The sequence below is a fragment of the Bidens hawaiensis genome, unplaced genomic scaffold (genome assembly GCF_021521415.1).
Source record: "Bidens hawaiensis isolate Kalapana, Puna unplaced genomic scaffold, B.hawaiensis_p1.1 tig00036989_1, whole genome shotgun sequence".
NCBI classification, from domain to species: Eukaryota; Viridiplantae; Streptophyta; class Magnoliopsida; order Asterales; family Asteraceae; genus Bidens; species Bidens hawaiensis.
Genome location: NW_027505454.1, coordinates 92,425 through 113,685, shown reverse-complemented (window position 1 = coordinate 113,685; position 21,261 = coordinate 92,425). Strand labels below are relative to the sequence as shown.

General features: G+C 33.0%; 1 protein-coding gene across 1 annotated transcript; it reads left to right on the top strand.

The window, feature by feature from the left end:
* The first annotated feature begins 14,668 nt into the window (after positions 1-14,668).
* LOC143613270 (uncharacterized) lies at positions 14,669-17,281 on the top strand. The gene is made up of 4 exons (XM_077087025.1): positions 14,669-14,792; positions 14,909-15,033; positions 15,117-15,497; positions 16,628-17,281. The coding sequence occupies exons 1-4, from the start codon at positions 14,763-14,765 to the stop codon at positions 16,788-16,790; spliced, it is 699 nt and encodes a 232-aa protein (XP_076943140.1). The 5' UTR covers positions 14,669-14,762; the 3' UTR covers positions 16,791-17,281.
* Positions 17,282-21,261: the final 3,980 nt, after the last annotated feature.

Genomic DNA, 21,261 nt, shown 5'->3' with positions numbered 1-21,261 from the left:
AACATGGTTTTTTAATATTTTTTTCTTTCTTTTCCTTCCCCACCCCTTGTTAAATGAGACTCGGGAACACGATCTGAATGGTTAAGAGGTAACCATTAAGAGGTGGGCTCTTAATTATTCAGACTTAAGGTTACCTCTTAACCGTTAAGAGGTTACGAGCTATTAAGAGGTAGTCTCTTAATGACTGTTAAGAGGCTACCAAACAACCCCTTAGATGGGGCAGGATTTTTTCAGCCTTGTTGAATTTATTCACATTGTTGAATTATTTTAGAAGAATTTAAAAGGATTAATTCAAAATTTAATTTCAATTTGTTTCCCAATCAAGCACGTTAGGAACAGAATTGAGGTTTCGATTTCAACAAATTTTGCTAAGGCTATCTATAGTGGAGGAGGCTATATTGGAGGGGCTATTTTTGACAAGTGACGCCACGTCAGCAGGGGAGACGATTTTCATTTTAGGGTGTAGTGGTTTGTAGCTCAATATTTTCCTATCACGTCACATATGTATGCATGTATGTGTCACAGTCCCCAACCACTATACACTGGGAGGGGAGCCGCGGACATCGAGTGCTGGTATCGGTGTTTGTTAAAATATTTTACAGTAGAATATTTTATCAGGACCGTAGTTAGAAAAAATTATCAGAGTTATACACCATAATTCTTATTTCATAAACTAGGATTAAAACCCATTTTTATGCAAGCATAAGTTTTATAGGGATACACCCTAATTTACAAAACAAATTTCTTTATTCTTGTGACAAGCCACTTTTTTAAGCTGAAAGCCCGTAGGCATCATTCCTTTGTCTCTAACAAGTCACCTGAAACATGTTTAAAAATATTTGATCAACAGGAAATACTGGTGAGTACATTCATTTGTAAATTACACATTTTGCAGTTACAACATTAAGATGTTTTTACATCTGCCTATTTACAAATTACCGAAGGATACTTGCCACTCGACCATATCTGTGACTGTGGTTGTCACACCCCAACCTAAGGCGGAAATACCGGGGCATGATCCGATTGCTCACAGCTCGAAGATACTATCATAATATAAATGTGACAATATAATTATTTTATTTCAAACGCACACACAGTATCCAAATATAACAAAGCAATTCAAATAAATATATATAACAAATTTAAATTCATGTTTGTCTTCATTAAAACTTTAAGGTCTTTCTAAGTGTCCATACTTCAACTTCAATTCAATAGCAACCTGCATATGCGTAGAAAACAGAGTATGTCAACAACACATGTTGAGTGAGTTTATCACCAGTTTTGCAATAAAATAATGTTAATATAATAAATAAGATAAATAAGCAAAGCGTAGTAAATGCGGTAAATGAATCAAACCATGAGCAAATAGGTTGTCGATTAACCATTGCCAAGCGAATCGGGCGCCGATAAATCAACCATGAGCAAATAATAATAAGACCGTTGCCAAGCGAATCGGGCGTTGGTCAATAGCATGAGAACCCAATACATTGGAATACGTTGGACCCCTCCGAAATATACGAATGAATGAATATTAACACAAGTAAGCATGTAACACGTATATTTGATCAAGTCGCACACAATTACATGTTTGCTATGAAAACTTAGTAAAATAGGGGAATGATAAAACTCACCTTAGATTAATGACAAGCGAATATAAATACAAATAAGCGAGTCGTGACACGTCAAACGATATAAAAAATAAGAATCTGAAACTTTGATATATGATAATATAATTAAAAACAAACTCGTGGCCGCTGGTGGAATCAATCCAAACGGACGTTTAGAACTCAAGTTATGTTATATTTAAGACTTAAGCGAGCTGGTACTGACCAGAATCCGAACCGTGAGTCGGAAGTTGGGTTTTGGTTAGTAGCCTTAAAATTTCGTTACGAGAATAAAAGTCTTCTGGACCGAACGTTGAATCCAACCAGAAGTATGAAAAACGTAAAGTCAAACTTGTTGACTGATTTGCCCCTTAACGAGTTTTAAACGATTTGATCAGTCAACACCCTTCAACCACCGAAATTGATTGAAGGTTATTAATTAGGGAATATGTATGAACAATTTCTATGTTTACTAATTACCCAGAAAGTGAAAAAACCAACAGATACGATGAGTTAAAGGTCCACACGTAAGCAAAGTCAAAACAAACAAGCTTGTATATTCAACGAATAAGCAAAAACCGAAGAGTTTGGTGATGAACAGAGGTAGGTGACGGCTGAGGAGGCTCTTAGGGTTTAGTGTAAAGGTTTGTGGCAGGGAATTATGATGCGTTTATATAGAGATTACAAAAACGAACCATTTATGGATATATTACTCGTTTAAGCAAGTAAATATGGCTTTAATGAGAGAATCAATGAAATAATATGTAAAATTCGTTCTTGGACAATAAGTAATGAACATGGAAATGTATCAAGGCTTTGGGGAATTTCTTGTGGCTTAATTCACTCGATTATGTCCTAAAATAAGCGATTTCAAGCAAAAAACGAACTAGGAAACATATAACAACAAAACGAACATGTGCAGATACTTGGTGGCGTTGTGCGGGGGCTATGGAAGGTCCCAGCCGCGCAGCACTCCGGACTCAAAGTGAGACGTTTGGATTTTGGCAAGATAAGTCCCTAAAGTTTGTTAATTTGTCATTTTATTGGATTTTATATGAGATAGTTAAGGAATAAGCAATATAATAAACATAAAAGGGCCTAAAGTTGTAACATTTCGGATTTTTCAAACCCGTATTCGTTTACGAACGAAATATTTTAAGACCTTTATTATTATTGAAAATCAAGTGTTTATAAATAATTAAGTTTATAGTGTTCACTTTAGGCCCCTTATACTTTATATGTTGTTCAAATCTTAAACTATACATAAAAAGTTTGTTAAATGACCTAAATCCAAACTATGGGGACTAAAGTTGACAAATGATGATATTTTCCTCCTTTTGGACGGAACACCACGTGGTGGGGTGGCCTAGGCCCACCACGCGGCGCTATGGGCTACCTGCACAGCTCGTTTCGTTTATTATTGTTTCCTAGTTCGTTTTTTGCCCGAAATCGCTTATTTTAGGACATAATCGAGTGTTTTAAGACCCAAGAAGACTAATATAGCTTAGATACATGTCCATACTCATTAACCCTTGATCAAGAATGAAATTTACTGGTTATAATGTTGATTTGATCATTAAAGGCACATCTAGTTCTAAAACGAGTAAGTTACCATATTTAGTTCGATTTAGTGTATCCTATATAAACATATCATTATTTCTCTGCCAAAAATCATCCCTAAACCCTAATTCACAATTCCTAGCCGTCACCTACCTCCAACCTTCATCATCTTCTTCGGTTTTTGCATTATTGTTGAAGATACACTCATAAACGGTTCCGACCTTTGACTTCCGTTTCTCATCGATCCTTTCACTTTCCGGGTAAGTTGTAAACATAGGAAACATTCATATATATTCCCTAGTCAATAACCTTCAATCAATTCGGTGGTTGAAGGGTATTGACTGGTCAATTCGTTTAAAACTCGTTAAAGGGCAAAATAGTCAACAAGTTTGACTATCCGTTTTCTCATACTACTGGTCGGATTCAACGTTCGGTCCAGAAGACTTTTATTCTTGTAACATGATTTTAAGGATACTGACCAAAACCCGACTCCCGACTCGCTTTTCGGATTCTGGTCAGTACCAGCTCGCTTAAACGTTTAATTCAACATAACTAGAGTTCTACTCATCCGTTTGGATTGATTCCAGCAGCATTAAGTTCGTTTTTATTTATACATATCACAAAGTTTCATATTCTGATCATTAATCTCGTTGGACGCGTATTGGACGACTTGCTTATTCGTTAACTCGAATTATCGTATTTATTATCACTTGCTTTCCATCTAATGTGAGTTTTATCATTCCTCTATTTTACTCGATTTTCATAAACGTTTTGGGGACATATGCGTATATAATACTATACATACATATCTATATATACATACATATCAAAAATAGCAAACGTGTAATTGTGTGTGTTTAATCAAATCTACTTGTTATGTGCTTATGTGTTATTGTATTCATTCGTTTGACATATCCCCTTGAGAGGGTTCGCATTCTATTGACCACCGCCCGATTCGCTTGGCAACGGTCTTAATCTTATTTGCTCATAGTTGATTTACCGGCGCCCGATTCGCTTGGCAATGGTTTAATCAACAACTTACAGGCTTATGGTTTGATTTCATTGCCGCATTTATTACGGTTTGCTTATTTATTATATTATCTTTATTTTATTGCAAAACTGGTGGTAAACTCACTCAACATGTGTTGTTGACCAAAACTCCATTTTCTACGCATATGTAGGTTGCCTGAGTTGAAGGATGGACACTTAGAAAGACATTAGGGTTATATTGAAGATAAACTTGAATCTAAATGATTGTATTTATTTATTTATTTGAATTATTTCGTTGTATTTGATTATTGTGTGTGTTATTTGAACAAAATAATTAATTAGATATTGTCATTTATATTTATGATATTATCTTCGAGCTGTGAGCAATTGGATCACGCCCCGGCATTTCCGCCTTAGGTTGGGGTGTGATAGATTATAACATTAGAAACTTATATATTTATAATTATTTGGTTTTTAATTAATAATAAAGATCCAAAATATTCTCGGATCAAGTTAAACGTAAACAAATACATGTTCGAAAAATCCGAGATGTTACAGTGGTCATATTACTTATTGTCTAATACTTGTCCAATAAGTAGCGTGTAATAGCCCAGTAGGCAAGCCTTGTATACAAAACCCCGCAATACCAGTAGTAACCATCCCGTAAATCTAAAGAGACTTAATCACTGTAATGTAATTAAAATCCTTTGAAAATGTATCTAGAAACATTTGGACTATCATGAGTTTAATAGGCTTAGAAAATCATCATGACAATATTGGAAAATCAGTTGTCTCACGCAAATGTGAGTTGTGCAAAAACTCGAATGTCTCACCATGAAAGTTTATAATTAACAAGCCTCCTGATATTAAGCACTTAGGTTAAGCACAATGTAGTATCTAAGTTAGTATGAACCCCATAACAATAACGATAATTACAAGACTAGAAACTTTCCACGATGGCACAATGTCTTACCTTGTTCAAGCAGAGCTTTTGGATTCATGTATAAAAGTTTTTTTCTATCGGAGAGAGGATCGTTAAGACTACTCGTGTATTATACCAACTTCTAATATAAGAAAAGTGAGAAAGAAAGAAATTTTGGGACGAGAAATGAAGGCTGATTTCAGCCCCTTTTATAGCTGATTTCTGGTCCCATCACGTATCGTGATGGACACAAACAAAGGCCGTCGCGTATCGCGACAGGCTTATAGCCTTGTCGAGTCAACCCTGGCTAGGCCATGTGGAACGCCACATGGCAGACAATGTGTCTCGTTAGTGTAACCTTCACGTTGCGTATCGTGATGGGTTACTTAAGGGTTTGTCGCGTATCGTGACAGCCGCTATAATTTCTGGATAACTTACACGTCATCACGTTTAGCGACGAGACTAATCTAAACCCGTCGCGTAGCGCGATGGGAGGATAAGTGCACCATCAAAGTGACATATTGCGCTCATCGCTCTTCGCCCGAGCCCGTGAGCGTTGGGTGCTTTGCACCCTCTACTAGGACCACTGGGTGCGATTTGGCATATAAGAATATTATCATGTGAGCTCTATTCCTTATAAAGAGCTTACAAGTTTTATAATCTAGAGATGTATAAGAACTCACATTCTTATTTATACCAAGGTGGAAGCCTTCTATTTTTTTCCCTCCACCAAAGGTAAAAGGGTATAAAAGTAATACTATATATTTTCTCTCTCCACATGCAAGTCACATGTCAATTCCCCCATCATTTTAAAACGTCCATAACTTTTTCATGCAACATTATTTTTTTAAAAAAATTCACCATAATAATAAGCGTTTTTTATCTTTAATATGAGTATCACTTTGTTATATAAAAATTTTAAAAAAATTGCGTCATTGTGTCTTTTCGTCGTTGTGTCTTTCTGTTTGTTATTGTGTTTTTTCGTCATTGTGTCTCTCAAATCATCATTGTGCTTTTTTAAATGCTAATAATATGGTTGTGTAATAACAATACATAAATATAATGATAAAATAACAACAAATTATCTAATACATAAAACACAATGATGAATACATATTACACAATTACATGAAACATAATACACAATGATGAATACATATAACACAATGACCAGAAACATAAAACACAATGGTGAATACATATAAAACAATGACCTGAAACGTAAAACACAATAGAAACTACATATTACACAATGACTAAAACACAATGATAAGTAGTAAAACAAATAATGAGCACAAAGACACAATGACAAACAAAAAGACGCAATAATATAATCTTTGTTTTAATTGCTATCTTTAGTATGAGTATCAATTGATAACACAATAACCAAAATTTATAACACAATGCATAGAAAAACCCAATTAAAAATCATAATGAACAATCAATAACACAATATAAAAACCCACTATTTTTTTGTAATTTTTATATAACAATATGGTACTCATATTAAAGATAAAAAAACGCTTGTTATTATAGTGAATTTTTTTAAAAAAATAATGTTACATGAAAAAGTTATGGACGTCTTAAAATGGTGGGAGAATTGACATGTGATTTGCATGTGAAAAGAGAAAGTCAACAAAAATGAGTTATTACCTTTATGCCATTTTCATCAATTTATTTTTTAAAATTAATCTTCACCATTCAAATCTAAAATCAATGGATTAGATTCCTTCTTACTCTTCTCATTTTTGTTGTCCTTTATATTTTAACTTTACCCCAACAATTATACCCAAGTGAATTTCATCCGTAACAAAATTATAAGCAAAGTCTAGGATGAAAATTTAGTGGATATAAATCTATAGTATAATGAAATTCAAATTTTAGCTTTTGTTATAATTATTTTTGGTTTGTAAATATATTAAAAAGATTGAAATATAAAAAATTGACAATTGACATAACATGATATTCCTTTTAGTAATTTATAAACTTTAGTAATTCTTTTTAGTGTTATAAATCTTTTATAGATCTTCATCACCACCCATATCCTATTCTTTTATTCTTCTTTCTTTCTCTTATAATATTGATATGTATGTCCCCAATCTATATATCTATATATTCTATTAAAAAAATTCATTTGGGCTAATTCCTATTGGTTCATTACTATAGTTTCCATACGTACTAAGGCTTCTCAAGTTTTCTTGTTAATTAAAGAATTCAAAAATAAATAATATTATTCAAAAGTAACAATTCAATTCATATATTAATGCTAATGATTATGATATTAAAGTTGAATACTATTTAACTTTAACACATAATGTTGGTCATATATATTCAACACATAATGTTGGTGGGTTAGACACTTTTACATTAATGATTTTATAATACTTTATGCCGTTTGAAGTTAACCGTTATTCTTCATGTCAAGTAGGCTAAGGTATGCTATTTACGTTTTCCGGGCAATGTTTATAACTTCCATGTTTTTACAATTATATTATGAACATCCAATAAAAAAACCACAATTGTGACTTAACTTAATACTCTCTGTTGTCCCGTTTTTCTAATTGTTACGTTTTGTGTATTAAAATCCTTCATAATTAAAAGTTTTTTAATTACATCGAAGCAGAAGGCAAGCGGGCAACAAACTGCGTCGCTACCCCTTTTTCAAATTGAAAAACCTAATCTTTTAAACAGCAAAACTAAATAGCACGTTATATACGTTTTTTCTGTTAACATTTATGGTGTTCCTCATTTTTATATAATAATTTGTTATATTATATTACAAATGTCTTTAAAATCAAAAAAGCGCAATTTTGTTCAATCCAATAAAAGGAGTAATTCTAACGGTTAGTCATTTAAATATTCTTTATTTACCCTTCAATGTTATATAATAATGCTTTTTTTTTTATATAAAAGTGCAGTGTCAACACCAAGAGAACCACCGAGTAGCATTGAACAGTAACAAATTATTTATAACGCTTTAATACAGTATCATATATTTAAATTCATTTTTTAAGTTATTAGCTTCAAGTTAAAGCTTACATCAAATGATACAATATATTATAAACGTGAACAAGTATTTCTACACCGCGCGCTGCGACGGTGCGGATTAAATGCATTACATGTTCGAAGGCTATCACGTTTTGCGACAGGCACGCAACGAGAAGTCAGTTGATATTGGTTTGATTATTATGGTATAAGTTTTGTGGTAAAAGTTTCATCAACAAAGTTGATGGGCCAAAAAGTAAATATATGAAACTAAGTTGAGGGGTCAAGAAAATATAAGTGTAAAAACCTTTATGCTAAAAGTCTAATAAACCAAAGTTTGTAATAAAACTGGTTATAAAATTATAAGAAAAAAAACTTTAGTCTTTACCTTTTTAATGCATATATAATACTCGTGCAATTGTTAGTTGTACATTATATAGGAAGATTTGAAAATTGATATAAATAGTAAATGTGTGAGTGTAGAAAATAATGGTTTTTAATATATATATATGTAGGTGTGTGTGTGTATTGTCAAATAACAATTGATTTTTATGTACTATCAATTATAGAAAATGTAACAAACATAATTTTTCAAAAATAAGTAAACTAACATAATAAGATATGTTATAACCATCCTTTTCAATGCTGATTGACAACATATTTTAAATGCATTTTAACACTTAATGCTGAAATTCAACTTTGGTTGTTTTTGTTAGCTTGTAATAAATAATAAAGGGAATATCTCATAGAATAGTAACCAAGTTTCAAAAGTGTTCCAATTAAGTCACTCATGTAATTTTTCCTTAGACAAAATGGCAAAAGACGTACTTTATGTTTGACCTGATTTTCATTAGACGTCCTTTATTGAAAGAAATAGTAAAAGACATAATTTATGTTTCAAATCTCTTTCACGCTACGTCCTTTAATACTAACCCTGTTAAGTTTTTTCGTTAAATATGGTCCACATGAGGGCAGTGTGGTAAATTCACACATTTATTTAATAGTTAAAACTAAAGTATAAATATATTTAAAAATATATATAAACACTCCTCTCTCTCTCTCTCTCTCACAAAATGAACCTGAGACCATCATCATCATCATCATCATCTATCCCATTTTCATTCAAAACCAAAACAACCAACACAGCCACCATCAACTAAACAACCATCGTCGGCCACCTTTTGCCGAACGGCACTACCACGCACCACTTATAGCCGCCACCGTCGCCATCAATCGCCATTCAAATAAAAAATTCTTATTCATTAACAATGAATTGCGATTAAAACTTTAGGGATTATATTCGGAATTCAAAGACGAGTAGATTGGTGTAATTAGCTTACTTCAATTTGATCAATTGTTGACCGGTATTGTCGCCGGAAAAATGATTTTGCAGAATTTTCTTAACAAATTACCCAAGTTTCTTGACAAATTTTGTTAAATTTGGAGAGGGTAAACGGAGTGTGACGGCCATATATAGGTTGATGACGGCGACTCTGGCGGCGGATCCATGAACGAGGGTGAAGGATCGTATGGTGATGTGATAGTTGCAAACATGGTGGTGATTTTTCAAGTGTTAGTGGTTGCGGAAATCATGGTGGTGTGGAGAGACGGAGACAGAAAAAACAGGGAGGGGCTGGACCCCTTGCCTGAAAAAAACAGGCTGTGGTGGAGATGATGAAGATGATGGGGAGAGAGAGAGAAAGAGAGGGAGGGGTATTTGTATATATTTTTATTTTATTGATAAAAGTATTTTTTTATTAAAAGTCCAAATCTTTAATCTAATTACATAAATAGTCCTTAAAGAAGTAAAATGACCACACTGCCCTCATGTGCAAGGCACATGACCGGATTTAATGAAAAAATTTAACTGGGTTAGTGTTAAAGGATGTAGCGTGAAAGAGATTTGAAACATGAATTATGCATTTTGCTACTTCTTTCAATAAAGGACGTCTAATGAAAATCAGGTCTAACATAAAGGACGTTTTTTGCCATTTTGTCTTTTCATTAAATTGGGTCACTAAATCTTCAAATCGAGTCTCACCGGTTTTTTTGTGCGTCAAGAAAGAAATGAAGGATAAGATGTGGGGGTCGGAATTCACAATATATGTATTTAAATTTAAAAAAAATATAAAAAAGTGTTAGTTATATTAAATTTTAAAAATAAAAAATAAAATACTGCACTAGTTTACTGACTATTAAAATTTTAAAGTATATTATTTAGATATTCCTATTGAAGTTATGAATTTTTAAAAATATATTAATTTCTACAAATATTAACACATTAGTTTACTTTCCTCAGTACAATTGATAACATTTTTTGGGTTCATTTTAAATACATAGCTAATTCGCCTAAATCCAATTACATTATAATTTTTATATAGTGTGTACGTGTTTTTCGGCATGATGCTTCGTAAGGATGACCAAAATGATAAGTTTTAGTTATCTTTTTGACAATATAATTTCTTATGTTAAGTGTTTAAGTTCTATATTATGTGTTTGTAGTATTTATTACAACATTTATTTGTGAATATATATGTTTTTATAGATTTTTTCATGTTTATATGATTTTACATTATATTTATTTGTGTATTCAAATTACGTACGTGATAAATATTATGTTGTCATCCCAAAAAATATATACTACAAATTATCTTGTCATTTAAAATTATATGCGTTTGTTAGACGATTTCTATATTTCCACCCGTGTCGTACACGGGTCAATAACTTAGGGAAACAACATATAACAACATTTGATTCGACATATGATTCTAAATGATCGCATTGTTGATCAAGTATGTGTTTAAAATGGTTAACAAGCAATACTAAGAACAAGACATAAATATGGATTTGGTGATGGGTGGCAAGAGAGAGTTTAAGTAGAGGTGAGTGACATGGAGGGGTTGATAGAAGACGGTCACGGCAGGTGGTACGGTGAGAAAGATTGGTTAGACAGGTATGTGGTGAAGATAAACAATTTTTAGAGTTATTTAACCCATCTAAGATTTTTTGTTTTCTAACAATAAAAGTACTTTAGTCATTTTACATAAACAACATAAAATTTAAAGACATAAAAGATCAAATATGTTAATTAAAATTAAAAGTATAATTTCTTCAAAGCTAAGATCAAAATCGTAATATGATTATTTAACAAGTACTTTTAGTCTAATTATTAAAATAAATGAATTAAATAGCTTTTTTGTCCAACGTGGTTTACGCTTCATAGCTCTTTCAACTTATAACAAATGGAATCTTTGGACGAATGAGCCTCTAACGTTTAAATTTAATTGTGATTTACGAGATATTATAGATGGAGTTAGTCTTAAGGGCCTAAAGTGTTGTCAAAAGTAGGGTGAGCAGAAAACCGAATTAACCGAATCGAAACCGAATTAATCGAAAAAACCGAACCGAAGCATTAACCGACGATTAATTTTTTGTTTTTTTGAAAAACCGAAATTTCGGTTTCGATTCAGTTATCTATTTTAAAAAAACCGAACCGAACCGATTGATGATGATAAAGATTATCAAAATGATGAGGAATGAACTAAACTTTTAAGATAAATAAATAAGATGATAAATGAAGATTGGGACTAAACTTTTAACGCTTTTTAATTTTTAAACTCTATTTAGCAACTTTGTATTCATATAGTTCCACGTAGCACATGCCTATTTTTGTTTTTTGAATTCAATATATATGTGGACTGTGGTACTCTAAAACTTTCTTATACAAGCTTAAAATATGCATTTTTATTTTTTATTTTTTTTATTTTTTGCAATGTAAACACATAATTGAAAAAAAAACCGAAAATAACTGAACCGGAACCGAAATTAACCGAAAAACTGAAAACCGAACGGTTTACATATTCAAATAACCGATTACTTTGGTTTCGGTTTGGGTTTCACCTAATAACCGAATCAAGCCGTGCCCAGCCCTAATCAAAAGTAGTGTGAACAAGGTTTTATCAGGTTAAACATAAAGGGGGCGGGGGTGGTTTAAAAACCATCACTTGCTCCCACCAATACAAGTGTGTCACCTCACCCCACCACTTTCCATCACTAGTGATGGAATTTTGGTGGGGGTGGGGGTGTGGTGTGATGGAATTTTTTTTTATACTTTTTTACAACTTAAAAATTAAAAACAATAGTAAATTAAAAAAAAATAAAGTTACATTAAACAATCTACTCCTCGTCCGAATTCGGAAATTCCAAACCTAAAGAACCTACAAGTTCAACTAGATCATATTTCAACTGATGGTGAATATCTTCGTTCCGCAAGTCTAATTGCACGTTCTCAGGAACGGGAACTTGAATAGGAGGATTTGGCACCTAATCTGGAGAAATTGCACGTCCGTCTTCTTTTATTAGCATATTGTGCAATATGATGCATGCATATAACATGCTAGAGATCATGGGTTTTTTCATTGCACGAACCGGTCGACTAAGTATGCATCATCTACCCTTTAAGACACCGAAAGCTCTCTCGACATCTTTTCTTGCCGATTCTTGCAACTTCTTGAACGCCTTTTCCTTGACCTCGACAGGAAACGAAAAGGCTTTCACAAAAACAGACCATGCGGGTAGATACCATCGACAAGAAAGTAGCCACGTCTGTAATATCTCTCGTTGACAAAATACGGACAGAAGGGTGTGGTACCATCTGTCACGCTTTGAAACAACGGTGATGTGTATAGAACACTGATGTCGTTGTTTGAGCCAGGAACACCAAAATAAGAATGTCAAATCCATAAATCATTTGACGCAACCGCTTCAAGTACGATAGTCGGTCGTTTGATATCACCCCTAACATACGCCCCTCGAAACTCCCGTGGACAATTCCTCCATTCAATATGTGTACAATCGATGCTACCGAGCATCCCTGGAAAATACCATCTAGCCTCATGCGCGGCGTAAAGACGTGTAATGTCGTGTCTTGTTGGTTTTCGTAGAAACTCTTTGCCATACAATTTAATAATCGTGTTACAAAAGAATTGCAGACATTCACGTGAAGTTCTCTGAGACATTTTTAAGTATTCATCGAATTGATCGGGTGGGTTACCTGTCGCTAATTGACGAATAGCGGATGTGCATTTTTGAAGCGACGTAAAACTTTGTCTACCCCTGGCATCGTAAGATTCTTGAAACCATTCTTCGCTTGCTTCGACGTCCGCTACAATCTTTAAAAATAAAGATTTCGGCAAACGAAACCGATCCCTGAACGTCTCGTCATTGTATTTCGGCTCCTCCACAAAATAGTCGTTCATTAGCACTTTGTGGGCATGTATACGATCATGATCCACCATTTTTTTCTTTGGACGGATCGGGCCTTCAAGTTTGTTATATAACAACGGGAACCATTCAACAATGTCATCGTCCGAAGACGAAGAGCTATCGGTGTCTAGCGGAAACGAGTTGCTCGGAAAATCCATATTTTTTTGTTTTGAATTGAAGTGGTGAAGAAATAAGTTTTTGTAGTAGAAGATTGAGAGTGTTTTGAGTTGGATTGAAATGGTTGTTAATTTATATTGTTTAAATTTTTTTTTTTAATTCCCCAACCCCAACGGTCACCCCCCTCCCCAACGTTCAAATTTCTTGGTGTTCACCACGTGATGGCCATCACGGCCGGAACCCCATCACGCGTGATGAGGGGACCAGCGGCGGTGTTCGTGGGTGTATAACGGACCACCCCCACTTCCCTAGTAGATGTAACGTCACGTGTTTAATACAAATATGAATAGTAATACCAAATATCAAACATCAAACATGAATAGTAATACCAACATGTTTTAAGTACCGTACTGTTACCAACCGCCTGCCCCCATTATTATCCTCAACTCCAAGAAGGTAGCTTAAAAGAATCCGGATAAAATAAAGATGGCTGGCTTAAATTAAAACCCTAATTTGGACAGCTTTTGATTCAAGATTTAGGTATGTTCAAAGATCAATGGCGTACAGTTTTGACTTTGTGATAATTAATTTTATAGTTTCATATCGCCATTTTTAACATGGGTCTGGTGGAATTTGCAATTATCTTTGATTACATACATACATACATACGTAATAATGGTATCATAATGTCAAGGCTTCATTCTTTTGGTTTAATTTGATTGAGCGTCTGCCTGCACAAACCTTCAATGCTTAATTTTAATTGAGCATCTGCCTAGGGGTGCAAAAGACCCGAGTAGGCTCCAGCTCGCCTCTGGAGACATTTTCTTCAACCTCAAGCTCAAGCTCGGGGCTCGGCTTGCTTATTATTTATTTATTAATTAATTAATTTATATACATTTTTAATTATTGTTGTATATTTTGAGCAAATCATAAACAACAGCTCGTGTGCACTATGCAGTACCTTAAACGACCCAAAGCTCGGTTATGCGGTGTAAATATAAAAAATACAAGTTTTAAAGAGTCAACTTAATAAATGCACAAGGCTGGATGAGCTGAAACGATTTTCCCATACAAGGCTCTAGCTTGATAACTAAACGAGCTTTATTTGAGGCTCGAGCTCGATAGGCTTGGCCCGTTTCGATCTTTTTATCGTTCCGATCTCGAATTGCTCGTGAGCAGCTTGGCTTGTTTGCACCCTTGATTTGCCTGAATAAACCTTTAATGTTTTCATGTAACCTTTGACCTAATTTTGTTCGGTTGTTACATTTGCAGGTGTCGTGTATGATGTTGCTGCATAAAGGTAGGGTGTTTACAAGGTAATGATGACATCATTAACCCATCAGGTTCAGGTAAAAGAACACTTATTTTCTTTGTTTTTGCTCTTACATATATTAAAGGAATAAAATTCTTGTAATTTCTATGATGTTTAATATCTTAATGGATTTGTTTATATTTGCCTTTGAAGGGTTCATATGCTGCTTCAAAACCTTTATCTTTGAAGAAGACGATTGCATCTAATAATACTTTAGTAGCATTTCCAGTTGTTAAGAAAACAGATATTATATTATCGAACCATAGATCTTGTTTACGGTAAGCACTTTTTCAGAATTTAAACTATCCATATGCCAAATGATGATATCATTTTCTATATTAATGTACTTATTTTGATACAGTGTACAGGTGCCTCTATCAAATAGGAAATCATTCAAAATATCATCTTTCAAAGGTAACATACAGAACGATGAGTCAGAAGAGCGTGAGAACGGGTTAAAGTCAACTAACAATTCAGTCAAACTTTCCTACGCGTCAAAGGATTGCAATGAGACCTTTGCTGTCTCATCAAAAGTGAATAACAATCTTGCTATACAGCAACTGTTTAGAAGTTGGTTGACTTTGTTACACACACATTCAAAAAGTCAACCACCCGATGGAACATTGGAGGCAGGCCCGGATTCAAATGAAATATTGGAAGCGGACCGTAAGATTCAAAATAATGGAATTTGGTGGGGAATTCTTGGTCTGGATCTAGCAATAAAGATACCTGCAATGATATTGTAAGTTGAACTATAATTATTATCGCTTTCATAAAAAGATTATGTTGTATCAATAATTATGTAATTTCTTGAATAAAGTGATTTAGGAGGTTTTTTGTATTAAATTGATTTTTTAGCTAGTTCTCTAGAAATTTATATACCCATTTGGCCCGTAACAGATTAAACATAATCTGAATTGACCATTTCAATAAATGTGTCATGTTCAGGTTGGCCTTTTTAATCTGTTTAGTAAAATTGTTGACCTGCCAACCCGTTTACAGCCCTGTAAATGAACTGAACGAAAGGGCAAGTTCTGTTATGTTAAACGAACAGGGTTTTCTTGTTTTTAAGAAAATGATTGTGTTCGTGTTCGTGTTCGTTTATGTTCATTCATTAACAGTATAAACGAACGGTTCATGAACGTAAACGAACAAACATAACTGAACATAAATGAACGAACATATCAACGCCAAAACCATTTAAAAGTAAATGTAAACAAAATTGCGCTGGGCCTAAAAGTTTATTAAAACTAGACTAGGCTGTAATATATTAACGGTCGTAAACGAACGAACCTAAACAAACTCAAACTAACATGAAGGAACATAAACGAAAGAACATAAAAGAATTTAGAGGAACGACCGTTCACGGACACGTTTGTTCATTTGTTCATGTTAATTCATTTAACTAAATGAGCAAAGTTTTTGGTTCATGTCCATTCATTTATATTAAATAAACGAACTTCATGCCAAACAGTTCATGAACGATTCACTGAACGCTCAGGTTCGTTTGCAGGCCTACCCATTTATGGCCTGTTCAATTGAACTTTGTCGATCTGCCAACCCGTTTATGAGACATCCTCATAAACTTGTCAACCCACCAACCTGTTTATGACACATTCACATAAACTTGACCCACCAACCTAGTTAACACATTTAGAACTTGATTGCTACCCTTTTGACACGTTCAGATAAACGGGTTTAACGAGCCGTGTTCGGTGTCGTTTACACGATTGAATCTGCCAAACCGACATGATTAACACCCCTAGTTTCCACTATATCTAATTTATTTTACATTTTCATTTCATTCATTTTACGTCCAATTATTATCCACATTTCTTCATCTTATTAACTTGTATAATTTGATGGATTCAGTATACCGATGTACCTAGCGGTCAACATGAAATATGGACCTGGAGTGGCACGGAACTGGCCCCGTTATGGATATGTGGGCCACCACTTGTTGCGCTTTACATCAAGATTGTTCAAGGGTTATGTTCACTCTACATTTACAGCTTCAAGCAATCTGGCAAAATGATGAAAAACTTGCATGTTTATTACGATTATGCCACTAACGGGAAGCTTAAAAAAAATATGCATGCTCGTTTGTGGCTACCCATGACCAATTTTAGGAACGTAGGTTATAAGGGAATATGGTCACGCATTCAAGAACGGATCGTTGATAAGTATCTGGACTATATCGAGTCGATATGGCCTCATTATTGCAAATTTATAAGGTTTATGAAGAGAGCCAATTTCATCTAGGGTTTGTGACATTAAATTCAATTTAATTTAGGGTGTGTAATATTTTTAAGTAGGACAGATTTGAGGAAAGAGGTAGGAAAAACCGGATTTTGGATTGGAATTTATTGTGGTATTGAGGATTAGGAGCACACTAACACTGAGAAAAGTGGATTTTGTATGTTGGAATACGTTGTATTTGAGTTCTAGTCTCAGTCATTTGAGAGAAATAATTTGTTTACACAGATTTTGTTATGTCTCAAGGTATGGTTTTGAAGCTGTTTAGTGTATTGTAGGGATAGAGCTCGGTACCGGTACCGAAAATAGCAAATTTTTGGTACTGGTACCGGTACTGAAATGTTCGGTTCGGTACCGGTACGGTACCGGTATTTAAGGTAAAATTCGGGAAATACCGGTACTGTACCGGTCCCGAAAACTCAAATCCTTGGTATCGATTCGGTACCGGTATTGATTCGGTACAGATACCAAGCGGTGCCATACCGATTTTTGCTCATCCCTACTGTATTGTGATGATGAAATGATTTTCGTAATGTTTTGTTGCTTGTTGGATTATGACTATTTGTGGGCCTTTCTTAGAAATGGAGCCGAATTTGATATTTACATTTATTATATACTAGATTTTATCCCCCGTATCAGGGGGTTGTTTTACATTTTCGTTTTCAATATTTATATATGTTTATTTGGATTTTAATTTTATTTATTGTAAGAAAGTTAATAATTAATATACTTGAGATTTGATGATAAAATGGTTTCACAAATAGATGATATGTTATAATCCGGTTTAAAAGCTATCTGAGTTTGGTGATACTCATTACCCGTTTATTTTCTTTATTATAAAATTATTTCTTAATTATAAATAATATCTTTTTTTTTAAATAAAATAGGATATTAATTTGTAGTATATCCCTGTTTTATAGGATTTTCATATCAAATATTTTATGAGATTAATTTTTAATATAATGAGATGTTATAACCCGTTTAAGAACTATCTGGGTTTGGTGAGACCTTTACCCTTGAATTCGGGTCAAATGCGTGAGAAGCATTCATTTACAAATAAAGCAATCTGACGGTTTGAGAGAATGATTGTTTTACATTTTTCATTTCTTAAGATTTATTTTTGGGATTTTAATTTTCTTTATTGTAAGAAAGTTAATAATATACTTAGAGTTTGATGATGAAAGAGTTTCATAAATAAATGATATGTTATAACCCGCTTAAAAGCTATTTGGATTTGGTGACCCATGACCCGCTTATGTTTTTTTACTATAAAATCGTTTATTAATTATAAATAATATCTTTTTCTGTTTAAATTGGATATTAAATTTTAGTATATCCCTATTTTATAGGATTTTCACATCAAATAATTTGTAAGATTAATTTTTAATTTAATGAGATGTTATAACTTGTTTAAGAGCTATCTAGTTTTGTAACCCGTTTAAAAGCTATCTAGTTTTGGTAAGACCCATACCCATGAATTTGGGTTAAATCAATGAGAGGCCTCAATTTAAAAATTAAGCAATCTGGTGACTTTCATAAAAGGGGGGAGCGACCACATCGTGACACATAGGATTTTAGGGTTTTGGTTTATATATATTATAGATTGTTTCTTAATTATAAATATCTTTTTTTAAAATAAAATAGGATATTAATTTTTAGTATATTCCTATTTTATAGGATATTCATATCAAATATTTGATTAGATTATTTTTTAATATAATCAGATGCTATAACCCGTTTAAGAGCTATCTAGGTTTGGTAAGACCTTTACCCGTGAATTCGGGTCAAATGCGTGAGAAACCTTCATTTACAAATAAAGCAATCTGATGGCTTGAAAGAATGGTTGTTTTACATTTTTCGTTTTTTAATATTTATTTTTTGGATTTTAATTTTCTTTATTGTAAGAAAGTTAATATATACTTAGAGTTTGATGATGAAAGAGTTTCATAAATAAATGATATGTTATAACCCGTTTAAAAGCTATCTAGATTTGGTGACCCATGACCCGTTTATGTTTTTTAGTATAAAATTGTTTATTAATTATAAATAATATTTTTCTCTTTTTAAATTGGATATTAAATTTTAGTATATCCCTATTTTATAGGATTTTCATATCAAATAATTTTTAATTTGATGAGATATTACACCCGTTTAAGAGTTATCTGGTTTTGGTAAGACCCATACCCATGAATTTGGGTTAAATCAATGAGAGGCCTCCATTTAAAAATCAAGCAATCTGGTGGTTTCCATAAAAGGAGGGGGGGGGGGGGGAGCGACCATCACGACACGTAGGATTTTAGGGTTTTCGTTTATATATATACTAGCTTTTAGCCTGCGTGTTACGCGGGTTAATTTAGATTTTATTTTTATATATTGCAAATACATCATTTGAATTAGGGTTTTGATAATTTTTTGTTTTTGATGGCGATGACGATGATGATGAAGGTGACATGGATGAGGTGGATCCAACATCATTTTACTGAAATCGAAACTGAAAACAGATTTTATGACTTGGCAATAAATTTTTGAGTTTATGTCAAAGTTATATTGTTATATTCTAGTTGTATCATTTATCATGATTCTAGAATACCTTTTGCTAAATAATAATCGTTTTTAGTTGAGGCAAAACCTTGTATGATACCTTGTATCATACAAGTTATGTCAATAAATTTCAATACCTTGTATGATAAAATGTCAATCTTTAGGTAAATGTTTTGAATGATTTGCCAATAATACAACTGCCAATATACCATTTATTGAATACAGTTATGTATAAGGTTGTTTCAAACTAATAAGTTGATACAACCATTACATTCAACTTAGATTACTATTAAGCTAAACCTCAACAATCTTGATAGGACCTTTAATTTCAAATTCTTTAATTTTCTAAATATAAAAAAAGGAAGAATTTTTGGGTATTCCCAACTAATATAAACTACCAACTCTAGCATATAAAGCAATAAAAGCACCACTAATATTGCCAAAATTTCAGTTCATATATATATAGCAAACAAAATCAATAAAACCCGGTTTCAATCGAAGTAAACAGATTAGATTGTATAGGCATGAACATTCATTGGACTGCTACAAAATTCCCAAGCTTTAGAGCCAGCTACATTTCATAATTACAAAATATGTACATAGTCTGCTGGCTAGATATATACATACATATTTGAGTAATTGCGTCATTCCATTTTATGGCTTGATATAAGTACATATTTGAGTCATTCCATTTGGTGGCTAATACGTACGTATTGCCTAACATTAGTTACAAAAGAAGAGTGTTATGGCAGCCACACATTCCATGGTCACAAAAAATGGACATTCTTTGCTAGCAACACCTGTAGATGATGGATTCAAGTTGTAACAGCCCTATACAAAAAATAAAGTGGGTATACTGAAATTTAATTGTTTACCAATGTCAGTAGAATATGGCGGCTGGTGTGGTGCTTGTGTAAATAAATGACATGATTTTAAAGTCTTATGCTGATAAAGGTTTCTGAGAAGTGTGGTGTCCATTCATTTATTATATTATAAAACCAGATTAATTATAATTATATTTTGACGCTATTATTTCTTAAAATCATAATTAGAATACTAATTTTTTTAATAAAAAATGCATAGAATCTGTTTCGGTCTAACCAACCTGACCCAGCCCATTGCAACCCAAGCAAACTTTATATGTGAGTGAGAGTGACTTTGTGAAAAATCTTTGTTTATAAAAATCAAGTAACCTTTAAAAAACTCAATTGCAGAGCTAAAAGATATACATATGCAGTCACAAAAGAATAGAAAAAAAATGGCCAAATCGAAAATCTAAAACAAATAATCTGAGATTTGAGACTATAGTCCGTGCTAAAATTAGTGGTGAGAACCATGGGCAAATGAACATCAAATCCAAAAATAGAGCAACAGTAAAGTTTCCTATTTTCAAACAGTAGAATATTCATAACAATGAAATTTAAATACTTTTGAAGTTTTGTTTCATCAAACATAATTAGCTTACTGAAAACATCTTACCTTTTTCTTTTTTATAATTATCCCATACAGTTAAGAAACAAAACATAAGCCAACTGGGTCGAAATTGCCACCTTTATATATATGACCGGAGACTGAAGCGTTACTAAAATTACTCTAAAAAGTTTTATATGCCTAAATAGTTATATGTGTTACCAAATAGGAATGCATAAATAAATGGAGTACTTGTTCCCCTAGCAGCTTTGCAGTGAACATATGAGGTCCCGCAGATG

What these genes read in the sequence shown, in the direction of transcription:
- LOC143613270 (XM_077087025.1), top strand. Translation starts at nt 14,763, where the DNA reads ATGATGACATCATTAACCCATCAGGTTCAG. An exon ending in CATTAACCCATCAGGTTCAG is followed by an intron (nt 14,793 to 14,908) that starts GTAAAAGAACAC and finishes TTGCCTTTGAAG; the next exon opens with GGTTCATATGCTGCTTCAAA. An exon ending in AAGATACCTGCAATGATATT is followed by an intron (nt 15,498 to 16,627) that starts GTAAGTTGAACT and finishes TGATGGATTCAG; the next exon opens with TATACCGATGTACCTAGCGG.